General features: G+C 42.5%; 1 protein-coding gene across 2 annotated transcripts in view; it reads right to left on the reverse strand.

Moving 5' to 3' along the window:
- Positions 1-3509: 3509 nt before the first annotated feature.
- The window catches only part of KDM4C (lysine demethylase 4C), a 308354-nt gene continuing 286466 nt past the window's right edge, over positions 3510-25397 (reverse strand). For both annotated transcript variants that reach the window (XM_016214253.2, XM_087822671.1), the window contains 3 exons: positions 12656-12775; positions 9170-9262; positions 3510-4546 (listed from right to left, as the gene is read on the reverse strand). In XM_016214253.2, the coding sequence (XP_016069739.2) occupies positions 4370-4546; positions 9170-9262; positions 12656-12775 (390 nt within the window). In that variant the 3' untranslated portion in view covers positions 3510-4369. The remainder of the gene's footprint in view (positions 4547-9169; positions 9263-12655; positions 12776-25397) is intronic.

Raw genomic sequence — 25397 nt, forward strand, 5'->3', positions numbered from 1 at the left:
AAACAGAGAGGAGGAGCGCTGTTAGAGCACTGAAAATTACATGGTCATTGGAACCACAGCCCACAAAACAGGACCTGAGCACTAAACCAAAACAGGAGGACTGCCGGCTAAAAGGAAAGATTTCAATAGAATCCAGTCTTCTAAGCCTAATACCCCAATGTCCAGGTTACAGTTGAATCACTTGTTATGCCAGAACCTGGAAAATCACAACTTAAATGAGAAAAGATGAGTTAAACATTGGAATGATCTGACAAAGATCTTAAAGTAACCATCAGAAAGATGCTTCAATGAACAATTATGAATACTTTGGAAAAAATGAAAACAATAGAACATTTCAGCAAAGACAGAAGATATGAGAGAATCAAATGGGAATTATAGAACTAAAAAATACAATAGCCTAAATAAAAAACTCACTCAAGGGCTCAATAGTAGTTTAGAGATGACAGAGCATAGAATCGGTGGACTTGGGGGAAGATCAGTAGAATTTAACCAATCTGAACAGAGAAAATAGACTTAAAAGATCATCGAGGACTTAGTAATGACAACAAAAGACCCAACATTTCTGTCACTGTAGTCCCAGAAAAAGAGAAGAAAAAGTATGAGATTAAAAAGAAATTTGTCCAAGAAATAATGGCTGAAAATTTTCCCAAATTTGGTGGAAGGCCAAGAAGTTGAACAAACTCCAAACAAAATAAACCCCAGAAAGTTAAATAAAAGCTAAGACACATTATCATCAAACTTCTGAAAATTAAAGAAAATACATTTTAAAAGAGAGAGGGTGCATGTCCAATAGGTAACACAAATTTGTTAATAGATTTGTTAATGTTAATAGATTTCTCATCTGAAACCAGTTGAAATGCTTTCTCCATCACCCCCAAAAAGTTTCACGGTACCCCTTTGTTGTTAATCCCCTCTATACCTCTAGTCCTTGGCAGCTACTGATCTTTTTTGTCCCTACAGTTTTGCCTTTGCCAAAAGGTAAATTTCATGTCTTTTTCATAAAGATGATGCCTTCCTCATGTGTATCTCTAGTGCTAATCTGTCCTTTGAGCTTCAGACTTGTCCATCCAATGTCTTCTGTTTGGGTTAGGTTTAGAATCCTCTTTTTTCGTCATGCAGTCAGAACTCTGAGTGATTCAAAACTTACTTAACCTCCCTGAAACTTAGTTATCTCCATGAAGAGGGGAATAATACTTACTTTGCTAATTTCTTGGGGAGGCTAAATTAGATAAATGCCACTTAGGAGCCTACCAGGCTGGGTATATACACACTAGATGCTCAATACATCATCAGTTTCAGATTCTCTTGATGAAATTCCATTTCTAAGGAGGCTTGCACCTTCTGAGGTTGGAGCATGAAGTTTCTACATTGTCAGCCCACTTGATGGGGAGTTCAGGCCTCCTCAGAGGCCAGAAATCATCCTTCCCACCAGCCAGTGCTGTATGTCTCCAAAACATGCTGGGCAAGAGAATGCAGAACACCTCCAATGGCTACCATCTGAATTCTCAGGGAGTTTGTAGTACGACTGAGTCTTGCCACCAACCAATTACTTCAAGTAATGAGAATGTCTCGGGATATCTAGTTAGCTTCAAGTTTAGGGGCCTGATTAATATCTGAAATGAGGATTGTTTCATTTCCGATACCTTTTAATTAAAGGCAAAAATAAAGCATAATATTATCTTGCAGCATATCCTACGCCAACAGTGCTCCTGGACCCCCAGGCCACTTACAGTAACATAAGCTCTTCAGCCTTGTTTCCATTGGCCAGGCGTGGGGAGAAGTGGCAGACAGGCCCGTTCGCTCCTGCATATTTTGTATTCTGAGTCCTCACGTTTTCATACACAATTACCCACTAGCAATTTGTAATGTACTGTGAGAACCCATGTGACATTTTAGTGTGGATACTACTCAGTTTCTCTCTAGATGAACTAAACAAAAGTACCTTAACAAAAGCAAAGTGATAAGGATCACATTGTTCTCATTTCAAACATACATAAAAGAACTGAAATGTTGTGGAACATGTCAGGCAGTTTTTCCTAATCCTCTAACCTCCAGAGAAAGGGCGTGCATTTAGAATTACATTAGAATTATCACAGCCAGCAACATTTTTTTAATACTAGAAGGACTTCAACTGATTTCATGCTATACACACACTAAAAATGCAGTTAGTGTAACGCAAAGAAATGAGCATTACAGTTGAGGTGGAAAAGCTTTAACCGCCTGTCTGGCCATAGAATTAATAATGATTATACCGAATGCAGTGACATAAGGTGTCTCTCTCCAGCGCCGAGTGCATCTGTGCCCGCACTGTTTTGCTAAGGTATAGAGAGCTGTACCTGGTTATACGAACATTAGTTAAGTGAGCCCATGAAAAACAGCTGCATTTGAGATCACACAGGTCCCTGTACATTCTCTCCCTGTGGCAGCCAATCAGCAATCTTGCTGACAGGCAAACATGTACAAAACGAATGGTCCTGTTTAGATTAATTCCTCTTAATGCCTTACACGGGCCTACTTTCCTGGCATATCATAGAGAAAGCAGGTCAGGGACATTCAAAACTCAGAGACAGAAAACGCAACCCTGATTACTTGATAAAATATGTGACTATACAGGTAGAGAATGTGAAGTGCTCAGTCTGTAAAAATAAGGCTGGTGGGCTCTTTCCCAGCTCAGAGTTCAGCCACGAGGCACTGGAAATTCTTTATTCTCTACCCTGTAACCCAATACATCCCACTCTTTGCCATGAAACTCTGAAATGCCCTCCAATCCCTGGCTATGGGATCTGGCTCATGGGATGTTAACCAACATCCCAGACAGGACTGAAACGTGCTTACTCAGCTGGGCTCGCTTGCTTTCTACCTCTGCCAATGACCTGAGAAGACCTTACCTGGGTTACCCACGGGGTCCAGTGGGCTGACAGGAGACACGTGGAGCAGACATGGGAGCCAGTCCAAGCCCAGGTCAGCACAGCTGCCAGCCAAGCCCAGCCTGGCTCAGCCAACATACAGACTCATAAGCAAAAGAAGTGCTTCTCGCGGAGGCCACTGAGATTTCGCAGCTGTTAACTGGAGCATCACTGGGGACTGTGCGACCTTGGGCAACCCCTTTCCCACCTAACCCCACTCATACTCTATGAACCGAGCGAAGAGGTTGGAGGATCCATACAGCCTCTTCTAATGGTACCTGGGGACCGAGAAGCCCAGGATGAAAAGAGCTGCAGACTCCAGATGCTCGGATTTCTTCCGGACCTAGCAGAAGGAGCTGAGGACAACACTCCAGCTGGCCCCGCAGGCAGGCAGAGAAGCCTTTGCCCCAGTGCTATGCCCTGAACGTCGGCACTGTGCAGTTATGGAAAAGCCCGTGATGGGAGAAGGGTCTGAGAAAACTGCCACCAGCATCACCTAATAGCCAGCTCCCAAACTAAACTGTTTTTCTATTGTTTGAAACCTAGGTGAATACAGAACTGGAGACAGAAGACAGAACTGGAGAAAATGGAAATCTTTATTTTTAAACACTAGTACATTTTCAGGCTGTTTTAAAAAGGAAAATTATATTAATTCAAAACTATGCATCAAAGCATATTTATTTAAACTCTAATTTTACAAACACATAATGAAAGAAATCTTTTATAAATATCTACTCAGAGTATGTATTATGAAAAAAAGTGTTTAAAAATAACAGCCCCAGATCTCCCTCTTTAAATATATAAAATTCCCATACAATTCATAAGAATTCTTTCTCAAGAGCCAAAAATTTCACAAAGGCCAACAACTCAGTTCTCATCAGACACAATCAAAAGTGACAGGGATATAAAAAAATGTAAAAGTTCTGTACAAGGGAAATACAGGTAGCACACGGGTAAGTCTCATTACCATACATGCCATTTGTGGTTTAAAAATATTTTATAAAAACTGCCATGTAAAACAAATAAGTGAGAGTCCTTCCCTGACTGTGGAAAATATATAAATTATCACCCTCCCACCTGGGTGCTGAGGCTCCCACCTGCTAGGTGGGGGAGAGACATTTCCATGTGTTTTCTGACTAGAGGCCTAAGCCACACATGGGGACCCACATCCTCTGGCAGTGGCTTTTTGGGTGGGTGATTTCCTTTCACTTAGAAAAATCCTTTGGGATCACAAAAGACAATTGCTCACAAGTGAAAGCAAGACTAGAGGATGACTCCCGGTTGTTGTATCCAATTAATAATATGTGTGTTTTGGGTTACCACACTCTGGGAAGCCGAATTTTCCACCGTCAGAGACACACCCCGTCACCTACCGCAGCAGAACATGTGGCATAGCCCACAGCTGTCCTCTGCCTTTCCTGTCCTGGCCCAAGCTGCTCTGTTGCTGCAGCAGCGCATGCAGACTACTGTCTCTTCTGGCACTTCTTCTGGAAGGAGCTCTTCAGAAAGGTGCGGTACACGGGGTCATCCACATATTCGTTCTTAAACCTGGAGCTCAGCACCCTTTGTCTCTTTTTCTCCCCTTGGATTATGTCTGTTCCATAAAATGTGTCTTCAAATCGCATATCAGAGGCTGTGGACTAAAATTAGCCAGTGTTACATTGCAGAAGGGCACAGCATTTGACCATGGCAAGAATGTACAAAGGTTGATCCAGGCAGTTGGGAGTGGGGTTCCAGGGACCGGTCACTGGCCCAGGGAGGAAGGGCCCACACAGGTGAATCTGGAACCTTCCTACCTGCTCCAGTCTGCCACCTCCACCTAGCCCCTCTTTCCTTCAGGATGCCCAACCCCAGGGACTTCCCCCAGCACAGCAGGATTGAAGTCTTCTCATTTAAATCTCCCTCACTCTCCATCTTCCCTCTGGCTCCTGCCCAACCAGACTTTTGACAAATTTATCAACAGTCATCTCTAATTCACTCCTATTCCTTTTTACTCTGGGTCTCTGCCCCCATAGCCTAAAACTGTCCTTGCTCAAGTCCTAGTTCCTATGACACTTCTCTATCCTAAATTTATTCCACTATTGCTCAAAACTCTTTTCTCTGTCATTTTATAGGTCCCTCCTTCTGCCTTTCCTCCTCCGGCTGCTCACTATTAATGTCCCAGGGGTTCCCCTTTCTTAACTATTTGCTCAGCTCTGATCCCCCTGAAGTTCTGCATTTGGCCTTCTCTCCACATACGCTCTTCACACCCATAATCGTGACCTCGATTCCTGCACTTGCTCCCATGAGGCTGACGTCTCTCACTCCAGCCCAGACCTCCACCTGTGCTCAGGCCTGCAGGTCCAACTGCTCAGTGGGCATCTCAGAGTATCTATCCTACAAGCACTTCAAATCAGCCTGTCCTAAACTGACTTCAAATTCTCCCTTCTCCATCGCTGTCCTGCCTATATGTCATAAATGGCACAACTATCCCCATCCATCTAGCTACACTTATCAGAAACCTAAAAGTAACTGTAAACCACCCGTGTCCCCAGCCTGTCCAGTATCCCTCCTACATGAAGCCCTCCATCCTTTATTCTTTAAACCTACTGACCCCATGGGGCAGGCCTCACACTTACCCTTCTGAAGCACTGCAACAAATGCTACACCCTAGGCTATTTTCTACAGAACCAGTAGATGCAAGTTCTCTGAAAACTTTCTAACTAAATGACACTCATGCCTATAATCTTTCAATCCTACTGCCTTCAAAATAACATCCAGCTCCCTGAACCTACGGAACCTGGCATAATTCTACCCCAGGCGCCGGTCAGACCGACCTGTCTGCAGATCCCTGCCACACTCCTGGCTCTTCGTGCATGTCTGCCTTTAGTCGCGTTGTTTCCTTTGCATGGAAGATATCCCATCTCCTCTGCCACAGGAAAATTTGAGGGCCCTTCTTTGGGGTCCCTGTAACACTTTGTAAGTCAATGCAGCAGAACAAGGGCAGTGACAGGGGTGAGGAACAGGCAAGCTTCTCCCCATCAGGAGTTCTCTAAAACCCTCGAGGGTGAGGACATGAGGAACTGAGTACCAATTTTACACATGTTCTCAACGCCAAGCAACATGCCCAGTGCGTGGCCACTGCCCAGGAAGTGTTAGCTGGGGGAGGAATGGGGGATTTTCTGTTATCCTCAGGTAAAGTGTGCATTATAAAGTACTATTTTTGCTTCCTAATTCCCTACTATTTTGCCTCCTAAGATCATTCCCAACTGATTTTCACTGAGTTTGGACCACTTTGAACAGCACTGATGTGTAGTGCATCTTACTGTCACTGAGGCCACCTCCTCAGGGTGGTGACAGAGGCACAGCCCAGCTTTCAGAGTTGAAAACACACAGTCAATCGTGAAGAAGAGGCAAACAATGGAACAGCCACAACGAAGCTTGAAAACTAAAAAACGGACCCAAGTGCATAGCTGGGCATGTTCCCTGCCAGCTGTGAGACGGTTACCCAGCCTAACAGGCTGCCTCCAGGGCTCTCCAGGCACTGCCTTGTTTCACTCAGGAAGACTGCGGTTGGTTGGGTCCCTCCGCCGCTGGGAAAAAACATTTTTGTTTCATTCTTTCTGGGGAAAGTACTTCCTCTGAGTAATCTTTCCCTTCTATAAGTGCCCAAATTATCAAAGGAGAAAATAAAACATCAATAGTGTTGCCACCTTGTGAGAACAGCAAAAAGCCAGCCTCTCAAACACAATAATAAAACCAATTCACCAGTAGCTCTAGTTAATTATGCACTGTTGCTACAGTTATTCTGGGAGACAATAAAAGGTAATGGGGCTGTTTCTGAAGTTAGTGGGAAAGAACCCAGCACAATCACCGAGGTGGACCGCTGACTCTTCTGAAAAACTTCTTTCCGAGTCAGGTGTGTCTGGGTGAGCACAAGACATTAAAACATGGAGGCCTCCCAGTGAGCCTGCTAACCCACCCTCTCTAAAATACACACAAGAGATTTCTCTAGTCATAAATATCTCCCGTCAATGAGTTTTCCAATTAGATTTGTTTCACCAACTGGAAAAAAAATAGCAGTCACGGACGAACTGCCTGAGGGCCAGAGGGTTGTATAGCAACCTGAAGGCAACACAGCTCACTAAGCAGGAGCACCTGTCTTTGACTCAGTACAAGCAGAGGCGGCCTCTGAGCCTTTGTTCCCAAAGGTATTTTCTACTATGCTCAACTGGTTGATGTAACAGGTTACGTTCAGATTATATATGTGACATATATTTTTCACTGCCTTTTCTAACATTTTTTCCTTTGAGAATTTAAAAAAGAAAAATGTTGAATTTGGTGTATTTGTTCAGAGAAATGGACCTTAGAAAACTCAGGAGCTGAGTTCCAATAAAGCTACATGAGAGGGCATCCTGGTATTGGAACCAAATCTATGGTGGAACAGAGACTGTGATCAGAGAGGAAAACAAAAAGACTTCTTTTAAAATGATTAAGAAATAGTATGTGAAATCTACAAGACTGGGCTTGTAGGATGCTTAACCATACATGGATCAGAAAATCAAAGACCTGAGAGACTTCCAGAGGGCTACCTATTCCATTTCCCATCCTTGGAATCTCTAGGCAATTTAAAAAGTTTTTTTTAATAATTAAAAAAAAAAAAACTGGACAGGGAGGAGAAAGGAGGAGGGAGAGATGGGAGGAGGGAGAGGTGGAAGGAGGGAGAATCCATGGATGACAGGAACACAGAATGAGAGGCAGCCATTTCTAGTGTCTTGAAATGGAAAGTCATTCTCAAGAGATTTCAAGACCTAGAACACTGATAAGTTACTCATTTTTTTTAGGTTTGCTAAGATTTAGCTGATGTCTTTAAAATAAAAACATTTGATTTTCCCTTTCCCTGCAGTTTTTCAGGCGGTGGTTAATCTACTGCCAGGTGTGTGGTCTCTATGTGTCCCTGTGGGTGGGTAGCAGTTCTGCTATTATCACTCCTTTCTGACTGTTTAACTTTGAAGGACCTTCCTGTCAAGGATATAGCTGAGAAAGAAAGTCAGTCCCCATCTGATGCAGCTGTCCATTCTCAGGATCCCACCTGACAGGAAAGGAGGTAAATACAGGGTGTCCCAAAATATATATATAAAACACTTTAACAGATGATAGCTCAATTTTGAAAATGAAATGTATTTAATAAACACTGTCTTTATAATTATTCAAAATATGTGTATACATTTTGGGGGGACACCCTATATACAACTGAACATTTAAGAAAACCCACGCTTTTTTCCAAATCAATCTGCGGTAACTCTATCACTGCAGAAAAGTATATCATAAGTGTGCACAATCTTGTTAGTAGAAGCAACTAACTAAAAGTAAGGGTATTTATTTAGGAAAAAAAATCATTTTAGTCAGAAAAATCCCATTCATTCAAATTTCCCTGTTCAGTATTTATCATTTTGCAGATGCAGTATGATGAAATTCTAAAAGAGTAAAACTGACTTCATTTCAGCGTCCACTCAATATTTTATGATACAATAATGAAAACTAAGTTTTGTGAATTATATTTTTTAACAACTTCAGTTTTGATTATTTTTCCATGTTTATTTGTCTTTTAGTTGCATGTACAGGGCTTGAAACTAACAGCATTTTCCTTTTTACTAAGCTGTGTTAGTATTCTCACAACCAGTATTTGGGCTTTCTGTATCTATTTTGTTATAAAAGTGAGAGCTTAGTTTAATTATGAACTGACACAAACATTAATGAACTTCTGACAAGTTATTCAATTTTTTAGGTCTATGTTAGACCTAAAACAGAAGAAAGGTGGAGAAGTCAACTTCACCTTTAGAGACGTTAATCAATATAAATAAGGATATAAGAAGCTAGATCTTCACTTATGCCAAGCCCCCTTTAATCTACTGCTAAAACTTTCTTTCAGTGTTGCTTCTACTAACAAGGTTGTACATGCCTTGTTGGCATCTGTGTACATTCCCAGCATCTGGCATAGTGAGAGCATGTATTCAGCAAGTATTTTTTTATGCCAATAAATGTTAACACAAAACAGCATCATTTGACCTCATAAAAAGAACAATAAGGAACCTACACTGTTTTCCCTGATTTGGGCCAAATCTGAGGTTTGAGTTCAATAGGTTTCAATAGGGGAAGAGTTGCATTGACTTGTTCAAAATCAGCACAGAGACCTAATGATGTTTCCTGCTTGGGGGGGGGGGGGGGGGGGGGGATGTGGGAATCACAGGGCAGGCCCCCGAGTGGCATCTGCCAGCACTTACAAAACGAGCCTTCACTCTCTTGGGCAATTCTTCGTCTAGAGTGTAAATGTCTTCTCTCTTCATTGCTATCTGGGATCCATCTTCAAATTCAACCTAATGAAAAAGAAGACATCATGTTATATATTAAAAACAATGAAGCACTGACCACTACTTTCAGGGTTCCAATTGTGACATACAAAAAGGATGACGCAGAACAGACAAGGGAACCAGCCAACCGCCAAGGAAGGAAGAAAAGGCCTTTCCCTCAGCACACTAAGAACAAAACATGTTTCACACAAACTAAAATTCTTGAAAATGACTGTCTTGGAATATGTGATATGAAAACTTTATCCCCCAGAGAGAAAACAAAGAAAAGTCACTGCTGCTCAAGTAATTTCTTAGAACCTGAGACTGTGGCCAATTTAAGACGGGCTGGGCCTGTCAGTGCCGTGTGTTTCTTTAAGAGGTTTTGACAATGTAAGGGCGAGGGCTGTTTCTCTATGAGAAAGAAATGATGATATAATAATCCTCCCAGATAAAATAATTTCTCAAGTTCTTACAGAGCTTTAATGTTCAGAACTCACTTTTGCCAAATTCAACAAAATAGCCAGGCAAATCCCAGGTTCTCAGCCTCAAAGCAATGAAACCACACTAATGTGTAAAAATGTATTACCACCGAAAATGAAGATGTTTCAAAACTTTTTTCAGGCTAATCAAATGGGAGCAATAATTTCATAACCAGTTTTCCCCCCAAAATTTAGGAGATTTTGTCAAAGAAAAGGGTGTAAGTGAAACGTTAACAGACACCTAGAGTATCTGGGGAAAGTTCATCAAATGCCCTGTTTGAGGGAATTGTTCTTGGTTCATGGTAAATCCCAAGTGAACTCTTTTAGGGGAAAACAACAAAAGGGATGCAAACAGTGTGGAATACCCAACATGTTCCAGCTGTGGACCACTCAGAATATTTTTGAAGTCCCTAACTTGTCTGTTTGTCTGAATGCTCTACTTTTAAGAAATAAAAATACACTTGTACTTCTAGTTAAAAGGTAAGTTAAACCATGGAGCTGAGCTATGCTAATAAAAAATATGCTGGAGTTTAAAAGAACATTACAGTAAACTATATAATTAAACTTATTACCCATGTCCTGCTCACATCTGACTAAGCTGAAACAGGATGCCTCCATCACAAGAGAGCTCTCCCTGTTACTCCCAGAAGGCTGAGGAGGGAAGGCTTCCCACCATATCTTACCAGAATGGTTTCTTTAATATTTAATTAGGCCAAGGTGTCATCTCATTTACACAATTTGATGGACTAGCTAGAACCACCTGTGCCTACCTTTCTCCTGTTTTGGATCATTTGAAAATTGTACAAGAGGAAAAGGCAATTATAAAACCAAAGTGGAGTATGTTACAACGACCAACTGCCCTGGTTTGCCCAGGACTGAGGGGTCTCCCAGGATGCAGGACTCGCAGGGCTAAAATCAGGGACAGTTCCTGGTAATTGGGATGGTTGTTAACAGTGGTTGGGACAGAGCTGAGGACAGGTTCTGGCCCTTCCCTTTGCCAAGTGTGTGCTCTTAAACAAATTATTAAATTCAATCATCCTTTTTGCCCTCATTTATAAAATGAGTCAAAAATACCTATCATATACTTAGGATATTTATCACTGTGCAATAGGTATTTTAGTTATGTCTATTTTTTAAATGTCTTTGCTTATTCAGTGGTGAGGTTGAACAGACACGAAACACAAAATGATCCCAAAGGCCACTTGGTTTAATAAGGAATTTTAAACTACTTGTACTTGAGAGACAATTTTAATGTTAGTCTTAACTTTTTCTTTACGTCTATAAATGTGCCCACAGTTCTATGTTGACAGGCCACCGTAAATTCACCTGAAGTTAGCACGCTGATTACTAATTAGCCTGAATTTCAACATGTCCTCATTATGATACTTTTCATGAAGCAAATTAGCTTTGATACATGCGAGATGCTTCACTTTTGCATTTATTGTTTAATTAAATATATTTTCTTATGAATGATGTAATAATGCTTCTTTCCTAGGAGTCTGCAGTATTGTCAGCCTGTCTTGTGATTTTTGTCTAATTTTGGACATTCTGATGCAAAGAAGCTCCAGCACCTACCCTATTATAAATGACCTGAACCTGCAACTTAACATTGCCCCCAATACAAAGGGGAAAACAGTCTTTACTCGCGTGGGCACACACATACTATGCAAACGTCCTCCCCTCCCCAATCCCCCTGGGTTTTTCTAGACCTTAAAAAATGTTTTCCCCTAAGTTTTCCAAACTTCTTTGAACACTTTTAATTCACTGTGATCCAGTCCCTGGTGCAGTCTTGTTACGTACTCTTCCATTTAAGCCCTTACCTCTTATTGGTCTTTGAACAAGTTCTCTGCTGAAATGGGCAGTCTTAGCATTCTTGAACTGTTTTTAACTTAACAGGCCTGACCCTTATTGCTTTTCCTCCTTTTACTTCTTGTTTTTATGGCTTAGCCTGGGAATGCTGATTTCTGCCACTTGTTACTGGAAGCACTACTATGTGCTGGTTTTAATATATTTGCGCCTTTTTAAAGTCTTTCTGAAGGAATAATTTTCCTTGTGAAAGCTTAACTCATTCTCATTTTTGATAGGAATAAAATTCATTTTTTAATTGTATACATACTCCTTAATACAATGTAGAGTTCCCTAATGAGCAGAATATCCAACTGATAGCTGTACTTTTCATTAGACAGCACTTCTTTAAGCTTGGGTGTACAACTGGCCACAGTGTGTCAATGCACCCCTGGTCTAGGTTTGCTGAGATGCTGAATGGGGGTCATGTCTCTCAGGTAAAAGCCACAAACTCAGGGGCTGCTGGCTGATGAATAGGCATCACTGTCTTGGCTTCTGGTGAGATAAACCAGCCAATTAGTCTCCCCATATAATGAAAACACGGGAAAGCCGCCTAGCCTCCAGCTGCTTACCTTTCCAGCCTAACCATGTTCCTTACCATTCACCAAATGTCATTAGGGTTTCCCAGTGGCAAACATGGTAATAAAATTCCAGTATCTGGCCCTGGCTGGTGTCTCAGTGGTTAGTGGATCCACCCCCACACTGGAAGGTCACAGGTTTGATATCTGGTCAAGGGCATGTAGCTGGGTTGCAGGCTAAATTCCCAGCCCAGTTGGGGTGCGTGCAGGAGGCAACCAACCAATATGTCTCTCACATCGATGTTTCTCTTTCTCTCCCCCTGCCTCTCCCCGCATCCCTTCCTCTCTCTAAAAAAAAAATCAATGGAAAAAATACCCTATGGTGAGGATTAGCAAACATGTACACACAAAAAACTCCAATACCTGGGTCACCAGACATCAAATCTTTGCCTCCTTTATAAAATAATAGGCACCCCATATTGACATGACTTATTGATCAACAGCACACGAGATATACCATCTGCCCTCTGGCTTCTCCAGTCCATCTCAGCATGCATCAAACAACAGGCAGCACTCACCTGGTACATGTGGGCCACATTCAGTCCAAGATATTTTGCCCCATAGAGTTTGCCATCAGGCCACTTGACTTCAACAACTTCTCCCTCAGCAGGCGGGCCCAGCTTCACACAGTCTCGGCTCTGTGGAATAGAAAGAGACAGGCTTTTTAAGGCAAGTGTCTAAGTGACTGCAGTTAGAACTTAGCAAATGAACTCCTGGCAATTAAAAGGAGTTATTGCCTCGCATTTTATGGATTATGATCTTGCATGGGTGTTCAGGGGAAGAGATATGAGCCAAAGGAGTAGTTAAAGATTCAGCCTACATCATAAAGTTGCAAAGAAACCACCATAATCCAAGCGGGGAAAAACAGCAGCATTTACATTTGTTATTTGACAAAGAATTGTTCAGAGGGTGAGTAAAATATATATAAAAATGTGTTAGCTGAGGAATAGACCAGCTAATGATTTATAACACCTGACATTTATGTAGCATATTGCAGTTGACAAGTCAAACGCTTTAACATACATCTCATTTAATCCTCACGATCACTTCACAAAGTAGGCAGAGGTTATTAATTACCCACCCATTTGACTGACAAGGAACCTGAGCCTCTGAGAGAGCTCCATTAAGCTGCAGGAGGAGTGACTCTGATAAGAGAACAAGAGCTGAGGACACCCAGGTGGAAGGGGGGTCGAGGAGCAAGCAGAGTAAGAGGGCAGCCAGTAGGCCTTGAGGAAGAAGCAAAGAAAAGGAACGCAGGGAGCTTCTGCAGCATGGCAGGTGAGGACGGCACTGTGTCCTATTTGGCAGGCCTCTTCTGAAGACCCCTGGACCTCCCCCAACAAGCATTCTTCTGCTGGCATCTCCTATTAAGTGACTAGCCCACTTCTTTTCACAGGTGGTCATGGTGACAGCCATCACCAGTCTTCTCACTTCAGATATTCTACTCAACACTGCCTACCCCGAAGACAGCAATTCAGAGCCAATTTCCCAGTAGCTCATCCTGGAAGGTGCTTTTTTGGGGGGTGAGGGATGGTGGAAGGTAAACAATAAAATAAAATGCTTTCATAGACATAGTTGCAAACTCTTAAATGTTTATGTTCAGTACGGCACAATAAAATTTTAATACAAAGGAATTAAATACTTGACCACTTTGATAAGTTTCTTGTGCATTTAGCAATTCATGTTTTACTAATACTGGTATTTTACCGATGAGGCAAACCCAAGTGACTGAAATGCACACTTGACCAATCAAGGTATAAATGCAGGAGGGGCATGGTTCTGTGGTATAGTGAGAGGCATACACAGAAAATATTTAGCTGTTTGTGATGAGAAACCCACCATGTAGTACTTTTCATTAATAGAAATTCTGCATTGTAATGGAGCAGCCACTTCATTGCTGGGTCGGAGTATACATGAAAAGCTCAGCTATTCATTTTTCCCCCTATGGCTATGCTTCCATTTAGAGCTATGGACAAAGGGAAAGACTGTGTGCTCAGAGGCTCTGTGGAACTGACAGTCTAACGTAGTCCAATAAAAATGAGTTTATTCTTGGCCTTCATAATATTTGACTTCAGGCATGAAGAACTGAAATGGCAGGCTATAGAAATGCATTGTCGATGCCCCTGAGGTTATCACCTCACTTTCCATTTCCCTTCCAAATATGTACGTGGTACTAAAAACATGGAAAGGTGTAGCTTCTACCCCATCCAGTCTCCTAGGTTAGGGAGCCACATCAGCTGTGGGATAGCTCTAAGCTGAAACCTGGAGGCTTTGGCACAAGAGTATGTTTCTCATCTCTCCTGAAGTTTTCTTCCATGTGGAGGAAGCCCCATTAGGGTAATGCTCCTGGCCTTTTTTCTACTCCCTCATTCATTCTCCTTCTAAGAGAGTAAGGAGTGAATTTTATTGTTCAGTTCAGAAGAAGACTATTTTCCAAATGATGCACCACAGTGCCTTGGGTGCCACAGCAAACTCGCAGGAGCTCTGTGGGATATTTTCAGGAGAAACAGGGCGACATTTGCAGACACCCAGCTTACTACTACCACTAACTTGTTGAGACCTTCTTACTTAATAGATGGAAACTTTTGGTACTTCTTTTGGCCTAGGGCACTGTAAAAAATGTGCTGAGATACCTGGGGGCTATGAGCCAGGACTTGGGTAACTCTGCCTTAAACCCTCACTTCCCCTCTCTCTTTGGAGCCACCCTGTGGGCAGAGAGCTCATTCTACTCTGCTCCTTCCCCAGATAGGAGCTGGTGGTGTCCCTAGGAGGTCTGTGTAATTCTCAGGTCAAATATTAGGAAACCTGCTTGCCTACAGATATAAGCCACACTCTACAATATCTGCTTTATTTTCAATAAAGATTTTGTAAATCTCCAGATCCTGACTTCTCTGTCTCTCTATACCGCTTCTCCTTGAGCAGGGTAAGTTCCATTCATTGGACCCTTCTTCATTACCAACAAATTAAGTCAAGGCCTCAGGGAATTATGAAGGCTATGTTCCCATTCACTCATCCACCCAAAACCACCACCAAGCGGGAGAGTTAGGTCCTTAGTTTTATAGACTTAACCTTCAACAGAGGTTTTCTAACCTTTAAAATAAGTCTCCCAAACAAATCCTGACCTGCAATTTTAGGCACCATGGAGTGCCAACGCCATAGAAATGTGGCCTAAGCAAAGTATAAAGTAAACTTGAGGTAGTTATCATAAAAACATAATTTTATTAATGAACTAAACATGCAACATTACCAAATGAGAAACAATTCTTCTTTTAAAAGGTGTTTGAAAACTAAATACTTGAGATACAACTGGATGTCTTCCTTACTATTTGTCAACCAACCCTTGAATCACAACAAACCCTAATTTGGCACTGAAAGGGCCTGGCTTCAAAGAACTTCTGACTCAGCCACAACCTAGCTTTGCAGCCAGAGCATGTCAGCTTTAGCCCCTGCAATCCTCAACCAGAACACAACTTTTGATTCATAGATTGGGTTTCTGAATAAAGTTTTCATGTGAGGGAGAAAAAGGTTTCTGTTAAAAATAAAAGGTATGAAAAATAAAATGTCTGAATATGAGGGGAAAACCACAGCTTGAATAGTCTGTCCTGTTTTAAAGGTCTTCTGCTGGCACCCATCTCCCCAGGCTGTGCCCGAGGAATCAGACAGGAGCAAGGCTTCTCAAACCAGGGTTCCAACCTCTGGGACACACATTAAAAATGAGAATCCAGCCCCTGTCCCCACAGTCCTAGGAGACCTGGGAGAGTTTTTAAAAGGATTCTAGAATTTGAGATCTGTTATATTAAAAGATGTACATGCTAACAAGGTCTTTCCTAATGCAGCTCGCAATGTGTTGTTGGAGCAAGCACACACCTCTGCTAGAAAATTATATGCATTAAAAATGTCGACTAATGTATTTTTCTCAGTTGCTGTCTAGACCCTCAGAAGCAGTTTACCTTCACCTGACAAAAATAACTGTTTACCATTTGCTGTGTTGCCTCCAGAGATATGTCAATGTCCCTAAGATCTGCCAGAGCCCTGTCCAGAGGGACACAGGTGTCTGGAGCTGCCACTAAGCCAGTAGTTAGAGTACTACATAGATGATGTGAAAATAATAATCACAGTCAAGAGTGGATTTTTGGCTTTGATTAAAGCACTATGATTAAAGGACTGAGATGGGTCATCAACCCAGAGGCCTATGCCATAAATTCCTGCCAAAGTCAGGGCCAAATTCCTATATTGCTCCACCAACTACAGAGAAAAGCCTAACTTCCAGCGTGATTATCTGAATTCTGAAGTCATGTTCTGGGAACTCTTACTGGGCCCTTTGACACAACCCTCTACAAGCTGCTGTCCCTGATTGCTGCCTGTCTTACACCCTCCCCACCCATGCACACCTCTACTCCCTATCCCAGCAGTTAATCCACATACAGTTTTGGAGCCTGTGATGACCTCCCTTGGGAAAAATGCTGAAGTGACCAGGAGCAAACTGATGGCAGCAGCTGCTGGCATTTTGAGGGATAATCACCTGCTCATTACTGGGCTCTGGCAGGGATTAACAAGACTGACTGACAGCAGGGTACCAATCACACTGCCTATCTGTCATGTGTTTGTCTGCCCAGCACCTGAATCCCTTTCTCCCCTTCAGAGTCTAAGTGGGAGGCAGAGCTGGCCTGCCCTTATAGACACTGGGAAACACCAGATACTCCTTTGCTTGGCTCCCCTGGCAGCAGACATGGACAGGGGCCTGGCCAGTTGGCTGCCCCTGCCCAGGATGTTAAACCTTTGACCAGTGATGCAGAGAAACAGAAGAGGAGAGGACGTTCTCAGAAGGCAGCAGTAACAGCGGAGGGCAGAGTACAGGTCCAGGCTGACCACACAGGGAGGTGGCCATGTCCTTACTGTACTGGTTCTGTGGCCTTAGTCCTGCTTGTGTTCTGGCTGAACAGCCTCCCTCTGTTCTCCATTTTCTGACCTTGTTGTTTTGCAGAACTGGAGATTCTGTGGGCTTCTATTAGGGTTCCTATTAGGGGCTGTGGTTCCCATACCAGAGCCACAAAATTTAGTCTGTCCCAGATTTTACCCCAACCTCAGCAGGGAGGATCCACTAGGAATCAGGTGGCTGGGGCCTCCTAAGCCCAGTGGCTAGGTCCACTGGAAGCCTAAAGGGTGGTTCTAGCAGATCTCCTATGAGGGGGAAGCACTAGTCAGGTTCATGGGAATATGGGGGGAATGACCCCTGCTCCAAAGCCATACAACTCAGTCAATGATACCCCCTGAGTCTACCCAGACCTCTACACCCTGGCCAAAGCAGAAGACTCCTCAGCAGGGTTTAAAGCTCTGCAGGGTGGGGCCATAGGGAGACCAGAGATTGGGACTATTGCTTTCCCCCAGGCTCATACCATAAGGAGGGGAGTGCTCTACCCAAGAAAGACAGGGTCAGTGTGGGAGAGGGGCTGAGCACAAGGATCCTGGAGGCTGTCCCTTCAGCTCTCTCCCTAGAGCCACAACCCCCAGACTCTACTCATGCAATTCTAGTCTGCTCTGTCCTCCCTCCCTCAGAGCCCAGGGTGAGTGACTGTGAATGACATTTTGTGCATTGGTCCTTTAAGACCGCTCTTGTGTTTCTAGCGAACTCATGTCTCTCCCTGACAGACAGAATCCCCACTGGTTTTCACAGTCAGATGTCATGTGGGTGCCTCTTCTCAGCTCTGGTGGCTCTGGAGGTTGAAACCCCACACTTTTCAGGGGGAACCCCCCACAGCAGAGATATTCCTCCAAAACCTCAGCAGCTGCCAGCTGGAGCAGGGCAAGCCCTTTTGCATCTCCATCCTTCCTACCAGTCTCCATGTGGCTTCTTCTGTAGTCCTCAGTTATAAGACTTCTCTTCAGCTAGTCTTCAGTTGATTATTCGGGATAATTATTCTACATTTTAGTTGTAATTCCAGTCTGGTCCTGGGAGGAAGTGAATGTAACTTCCACCTCCTCCCCACCACCTTGGATTCAAATCCTTAGTTATTATCATTTAAAAACTCAATTTCACTGGCTGAGCATATGCAACATTTTGGATATTGCACAATTAATTTGAACACATTCCTACTGTGAGATATACAGGTCATTCTGATTTCCTCTATTATCTATAATGCTATTGTATATTTTTCTCCATGAATACTTGTCCAAATTACTGACTATATTCTTAGAATAGACTCCTAAAACAGGAATTACTTGGTAAAAAGGTACATAAACTATTTATAAAGTTAATTTCATCAGCTTTGAAAAATTCAACATCAGACTCATTCTTCTAGTACAGTCAATCTCATCTTCACCACCACAGAACATTCTGATTCAGTCAGTCCAAGGTGGTGTCCCAAGCTAAGTGCCCTCCCAAGCAATCTGACAGTCAGCCAGGCTGCGAATCACTGTGTGAGACCATCTTCCAGCATACACTATGTATTCTACATATAAAGAAAGAACTAATTCCATGCTGCTTCCTCTGACTATAGCTTTTCTACAGTGAGAGCCTTCTAACACATGAAAGAAAATTTGGAATGCTCATGAACTGAGGTATCTTATCTAACTAGGTTCTGTGCTAGTTATAAAACTGTCATTTCAGCCTGTGGGATAATGGATTCAAGCCAATCTGCTTCCACACTGATACTCATCATTCTGGGAAAACTCCTAAGTCCGATGTCCTTTTTATTTTATTTTTTTATTTTTTTAATAGAAACGCACACACCCCTTCTCTACCCTTGCAATGCTCTGGTTGTCTCCAGTAAAATGGAGCCACACTTTCCTTATTACCTCAGACAGCGAAGTCCTTTTCCACCAGCCCCACTTTGTCAAGAGCCTGACACCTATCTTCTGGAAGACTGTGTCTTCACAGGAGAACTGCAGTGACATTTGGTTGATCCCTGAGGGCCACTTGGTTTGTCAGTATACATTTTCCCTTCTGCCATAAGCCAAGAGTGAATATACACCTGGTAAAGGCTCTAAGATCGAGGTAGAGGCTGTTTTCTGAAAGTTACTATATTAAGCCTCAGAAGGAATATTTCTAACAGAAGTAACACCTTTATATTATTAGAAATAGGTAAGATTCTGGCATGCAAAAGCTTTAAAAGACACAGAAAGTATAAAGTTAGGCAGTTTCTTTGGAAATTAACTTTCTGGTTTTTTTGAAGTGAGGAAGCATGGGAAAGTCAATAACCAGAGTTGTCAGGGTAACGTTGGGGAGCTGATCTAACCAAAAGGGTTGTGAGAGAGGGACACAGGGAGGCAGCGAGCATGTGTGGGCAGAAGGGTTAAGGTAGGAGGCTCTGAAATGCCAACAAAGGATTCTCTGCATTCTTGAAATTGGAGAGTATGAATGAAACTAAAAGCATCATTTATTCACCAATTACCTGCCTTTGAGAAAGACCCTTGGCCCTCATTTCCTCTCTCCCCCCTTTTCTCCCTCACTCTGGCATATACTGAATGTCTCCTCTGTGCCTAGCACTGAGCTCAGTATTGGGAAAACAGAGAAAAAATGGTCCCTTTGAAGGCCTTTCTCCCAAGGAATTCATAGTATGTGATAACGGGTAAATGGCAGGGAGGTAGGAACTCTGTGTCCACGACTCACCCTCCTATCACCAACTGTATCAAGGACTTTCTCCTTATGATCAACCAAAATTCCTCATGTCTTCCTTCAAAGTTAAATCACCCTCCATGTAAACTGAATTAATCACAGAGTCCCCATTTAAAACCCACCAGGTTAGGTAACCTATGGTGAAGGGCAGTAAGGTAGCACTTAAAGACAGGCGCCCAAGGCAGAAGCGAGCTGGCAGCTCCAGCAGCATTTTGCAAGACCACTGCTGGAGATGCCTCTGGAATCAGCAACTTGCTTTGACTGGAGCTCTCACAGTTGTTCAGACTATCACACTAACTGTATTGAGTGGTGCGGCCAAACCAGGACAGCGCCGTAGCCCAACCCCTTTCTCTACCTCTCAAGAGTGCTCTGGATGATCCCCAACAACAATCCCTCGGTCGATGCCCCATCACGCCAGGAGCCAAAACATTTCAAGTTCAACTCCTAAAAGCCCCTGATATACAAATTACTTGAAAAGGAGGTTTATATATTTAAAGCTTTCTGGTACTTCTTTTAGATGTCTTCAATAAGCTCTCCTTTGGTAAAGGAATAGAATTTATATAATTTCCAAGTGTTACTAGGAGTCTTGTGCTCTGAGACTCTCTGACCAAGGGAGCTGACTACAAGTTACTGGCCACCACCACCAACAAAAATAACCACAACCACAGTCATAAACACTACCTGGGTGTTTATTATATGCTGGGCACCATCTTAACTGCTTTATACGTTGTATTTCAACAATCTCAATAATAATCCTAGCATTTACCTCAAATTTATGTATAAGGTAACTGGTGTCAACTCCCCTGCCCAGGGCTGCATGATTGTCTGCTACACATCCAGCTCTTCCCAGCGTGGGAAGACTGCCAACACCCCATCTAAGGGCTGCTCTGAGCTGCTGCCACCCTCCTCCTACTTTTCCTGCAGACACCAAAGCATAAGAACCCAGGACAAAAACTCCACATACCCAAATAAGGGAAAAAGATTTCCATTTATATAGGACAGCTCTTTCCTCTATTTATAGCTGTTGGAAGAGACTAAAATGCATGAGGGAAACATAAATATTTATTATGTCACTAAAAACTTATGTTGCAAAATGGAGAAAGACAGGCTTGAGGTGAATATCTCTAGTGGTTTCTAAAAATAAATGTCAGTTCCGAAAGCTGAAAGATGAAAGGAAAGATAAAGATAAGCCTTGTGGGGAAAAAAGGATGCCCTGCGCTCACACACCACATGGGGGGAGCTTTGAGATCAGAGCCCAGCATTGGCCAGCGCCCAGCCTCCCTCTGCAGATTCCTGTCTGCTGCGCAGTGTATGTTCCACCTCCCGGGCGCGCTGGACTCACACAGGACAGCCATGTTGAAGTGGCACAGACGAGTGCTTCCAAGGTTCAGGGTCACACTGCCCGGGGTCAAAGGGCTATTACCGGTCAAAAGCTATTTTACCACTCTATGTCCTGGTTCTCTCATCAATCAAGTGGAGACAATAATACAACCTTACCAGGTTGTTGGGAGAATTACAGCTAATATATTTAAAAAGAGAGAATAGCAAAGCACAGTGACTGGCAGCTGGTGAACGGGAAGTGAACTGTGACTGAATATAATTTATATCAACAGTGAACATCTGGAGGATGATAGGGAGGGGACAAAAAACCTTGGTAGAAGGTGACCCTTGGGATTTAAAATTGTTAAGAAAGAAGGCAGTGAGAAGCCAATAACCTCCTACAAAAGGCCAGACATTGCTACCCTAGTTGAAATCCCAAACAACCCAGTCCGGTAGGTAGGCAGGTGTCACCCCCATACAGGTAAAGAAGCACATGACGTGCCCTGGGTCACACAGCTAGGAAGTGGACAGTGGGCAATCATTCACTCAACACTTAGTCTTCAACCACCTCCTGTGCTCTAGGATTAGCAGGGAGAAAAACAGATGTGGTTTTTTACTTCATGCAACTCTGGTGGAAAATGCAGGCATTGAAATGAAAAATAAAACTTGGGGTAGTGAACACACAATACAATATACAGATGATGTATTATAGAATTGTACACCTGAAACCTTATATAACTTGATTAACCAATGTCACCCCAACAAATTCAATAAAAATTTAAAAAATAATAATAAAGAAAGATAAGTGTAAGAACTCCTATAGAGCTAGTGTAAAGCAGAAGCATGTGCCAGGAAGATTATTAGCACACTATGTGGTCACTATTTCCCAGAGAGCTTCAAGATACCTCAAGAAATGGGATAACTAAAATGAAAATTTGACATAAGAATCTGAAAGAATCCAGATAAGGTAAATGAATCACAATATAAAGAATTCTCAGAAGAGTTCAGATCTTTTTAAAAAATAACTTTCTTCTGATTACAAAAATAAAACATGCTCATATGGAAACTATAAGGAGGTGGTAAAGTTGAAAATCATAATCACCTATGATTACACTCTCCAGAGATAATCAGTAACATTCTGATGCATTTCCTTTGAGGATTTTTCCTTTGCATATTTATATTTTCATATGTAATTGAGATCATACTGTATATACAATTTTGAGCCTGATTTTTCCAGTTATTATATTGAGCCATTAAATATCCTCTAAAACATGGTTTTTAGTAGCTGCATGAATATTCATGCAGCTCTCCTCCAGGCTGCACAGGAAAGTACTCAGTGACCAGATCAAAGGAGCAGAGCTGTCACGCTTACATGGTCAGACTGGGTTTCAGCACTGTGTTCTCACACCTGAGAGTAACATTTTGAGTGGGACAGTGTCCAAAAAATTTCATCCTGAGTGTCCTGGAGGAAGAGCATTCTGAAAACCACTTTTTCATTAAATCGCTCATTCCTTCCCACAACAAATATGTATTAAGTGATTCAGGCAGGAGGACAGTTTTGCTTGGATTTGAGAAAACTGAGAGCTCTCTGCAAGCATGGAAAGAGCTGTGAATGAAGAAAGAATGTTGTGTGTGGGTTTTTTTTGTTGTTGTTTTGCTCTAAAGATGACAAACTAAGACTGGCTCTTGGGGTATTTCAAAGGCAGTATTTAGATTCCACACAAAGAAGCCAATGCTTCCTAATAATCACAGCAATAAATTGGTAGTGAGCTAACTGCCACTTGCAGTGTTTAATAAAGGGCCTGAGAACCACTCACCAGGGGTATGGCAGAGGAAACTTCCTAAAGTGGGTGGGAATCTGAGGGAGTCATGGAGGAGGATGGGGAGGGAGTGGGGTGGTTTAAAGGCTGTGGTGGGAGGACACTGACCATTTGCCCCTTAGCCTTAGTTATACAGCAGCCCTGAACTGAGCCATGGCTACTCAGAACTTCTAGACAAGAGACACCTTGGCTAAGATTCTCTCATTGAACGACCAGTCCAAGTCCCACTGGAAGTTACAGGCAAAGCTAGGATTACAGTTCCTAAATTTCCCAAACCCTTGTCTAAATGCTCTCTTCTTTCACCAAAGTGTTGCGAATGGAGTATACAAAAGAATGGAAGAAAAACCAGACACAGATGACCAGTTATCATTTCCCTTAATCTAATCTCAGTCCCTCTCTGGCTATATTCCATTAGCTCTTTATAATATCAGTTTCTTGTCTGACCAAAGAAAGGGAGCATCCTTCTGGATGAACACCCAGCACTGCCTTATTCTCCGGTGGGCACACAGAAGGTCTGTTTTAACTTAAGCCAACTGGGTGACTCCCAAATGGATGAAACAAAAAGTGTAGGATTAATTACACCTGGGCTGAGACCTAAAAATAGCTTGATCTCCAAATGATACTGCGATATGCAAATGACATGCCACCTTGCAGTACGGGTTTATGTACCCATATAAACAGCCACTTCCCAGCCCTTGTCCTCACATTGCCCATGAGGTGGTCATTAAGGCCTGGAATCATGAAAGGAGGATGTGTGTGTGCAAAAGAGTGGCCGGCTGGGCTGAGGCACATTCCAAAGCTTATAGTCAGAGCGGATTATGTATAACCCATTGCTTTTCTCCCCAGCCAGAATCAGAGGAGACCTATGAGAGCCCCTAGGCCAAATGTCCCCGCTTTAAAAAGAAGGACCAAAAAATGAAATGACTTGCATAGAGTCAACTCACCAAGAGATGGCTATAATTTAATTTTGCATTTCACAGCCTGGCAGTGCAAGGTTTTGACCAAATAAGCAACATCAGGAAAGGATTTTAATTAAGGGATTAAAAAGGAGAACCAGGAAGGGGTGAAGACAAACCAAAGGATCTAGGATAACATGATTTGTCAAAAAATGTCAGCTCATATTATGCTAAATTCAGGGGCAGAGAAATCCTGAAGTATATATACGTACAAATGAAGCACTCCAGAATGTCCTCCAAGTTGAAAATGTGCCTGAGCACAGCAATAAAGTGTGAGCAGTTGTCTCTGTAAATACTTTCTATGTAAGCTACTGCTTCTATCTCTGTTAATTTAATATGTCCTTCCTTTCAAGTTTAATGCAAATGCATAAACTTAAACAATCATGTTCATAACAGACTGTCTTATGAAGAACAGCATGCGTGTAATTACTACCAGCCTCCTTCCACACAGGCTAGTCTGTCACAAATGGTAGACAGATATATAAGATAGCTGAGGAGAGGATAATGCACCACTCTATTTACTCAACATTATTACCCCTAAAGAGAAAGCAGAAATTTCCAAAACTCTCCAAATAATTCTTATGTTGTCAAAAGACTGTCACATTGAAATAATATTTATCTGAAATTAAAGAAAATTTTGCTGTTTGTAGGTTTCCAGACAAGAATGAAAATGTTATGTAGATAACACATCATTGTCAGATTTATCCAAACATGAGCTTTCAATCCAAAAGCTTAAAAACACATTAGAGGAAGGCGGTGAAATTGGCTGTACTGATCACACTCCAGCCTGGAACGCCTGCTTTAGCATTACACTGAGGATTACTTTGTGCCCTTTTTCTGATAAATAAGGAACCTCTGAAATAGTGACTTCTCGGTTCTTTTCATGCCGGATATTAATATTTCTTTGAAGCCTGATTCTTGCTAACATCTGATTTGCTCAATGAACACTGAGTAGTCAATTAATATTTCAATTATATTGTCTTTATCAATCCCCCTGCCCGCTCCCCCCAAAAAACACGAGATTTTGTTAGTTTCCTACGTTACTTTCCTTGAAACAAACACCCACAGCTTTGAATTGATGTAGACTTGCATGTACAGGCAACTGTGAGCCAAAAATATGCCAAAGGGAGGGGGGCCCCAGGGTATATGGGCATCTGAAAGAGGGGGTCAGTGGAGGTGTTGATGGAACCAGGACAGCTGAGCCTGGCTTTTATAGGTAAAAATAAGAGGTGAGGGAACAAGCCCCCAGGGATGACACTGTGAAAAAGTAAACATGGAAGTAGGGGAAAGTAAAAAGTGATAGCTTTGCCAGCAACCAGTTTTAAACACCCATCACTAACAACTAATTAGTAGTAACATTAATAGCATACAGAATGCGATTCTGAGCTTTTAGCAAGTAAATATGACGCCAGGTGCATTCAAGCAAACAAAGATCTACGCGCGCGTGCGCGCGCACACACACACACACACACAGAAACAGTTTGTCCATGCAGTTTGAACATCCTGGGATATACAAGCAGCAGGGACTGCACCCAGATGTGAGGTACTG

The sequence above is a fragment of the Miniopterus natalensis genome, chromosome 12 (assembly GCF_054644295.1).
Source record: "Miniopterus natalensis isolate mMinNat1 chromosome 12, mMinNat1.hap1, whole genome shotgun sequence".
NCBI classification, from domain to species: Eukaryota; Metazoa; Chordata; class Mammalia; order Chiroptera; family Miniopteridae; genus Miniopterus; species Miniopterus natalensis.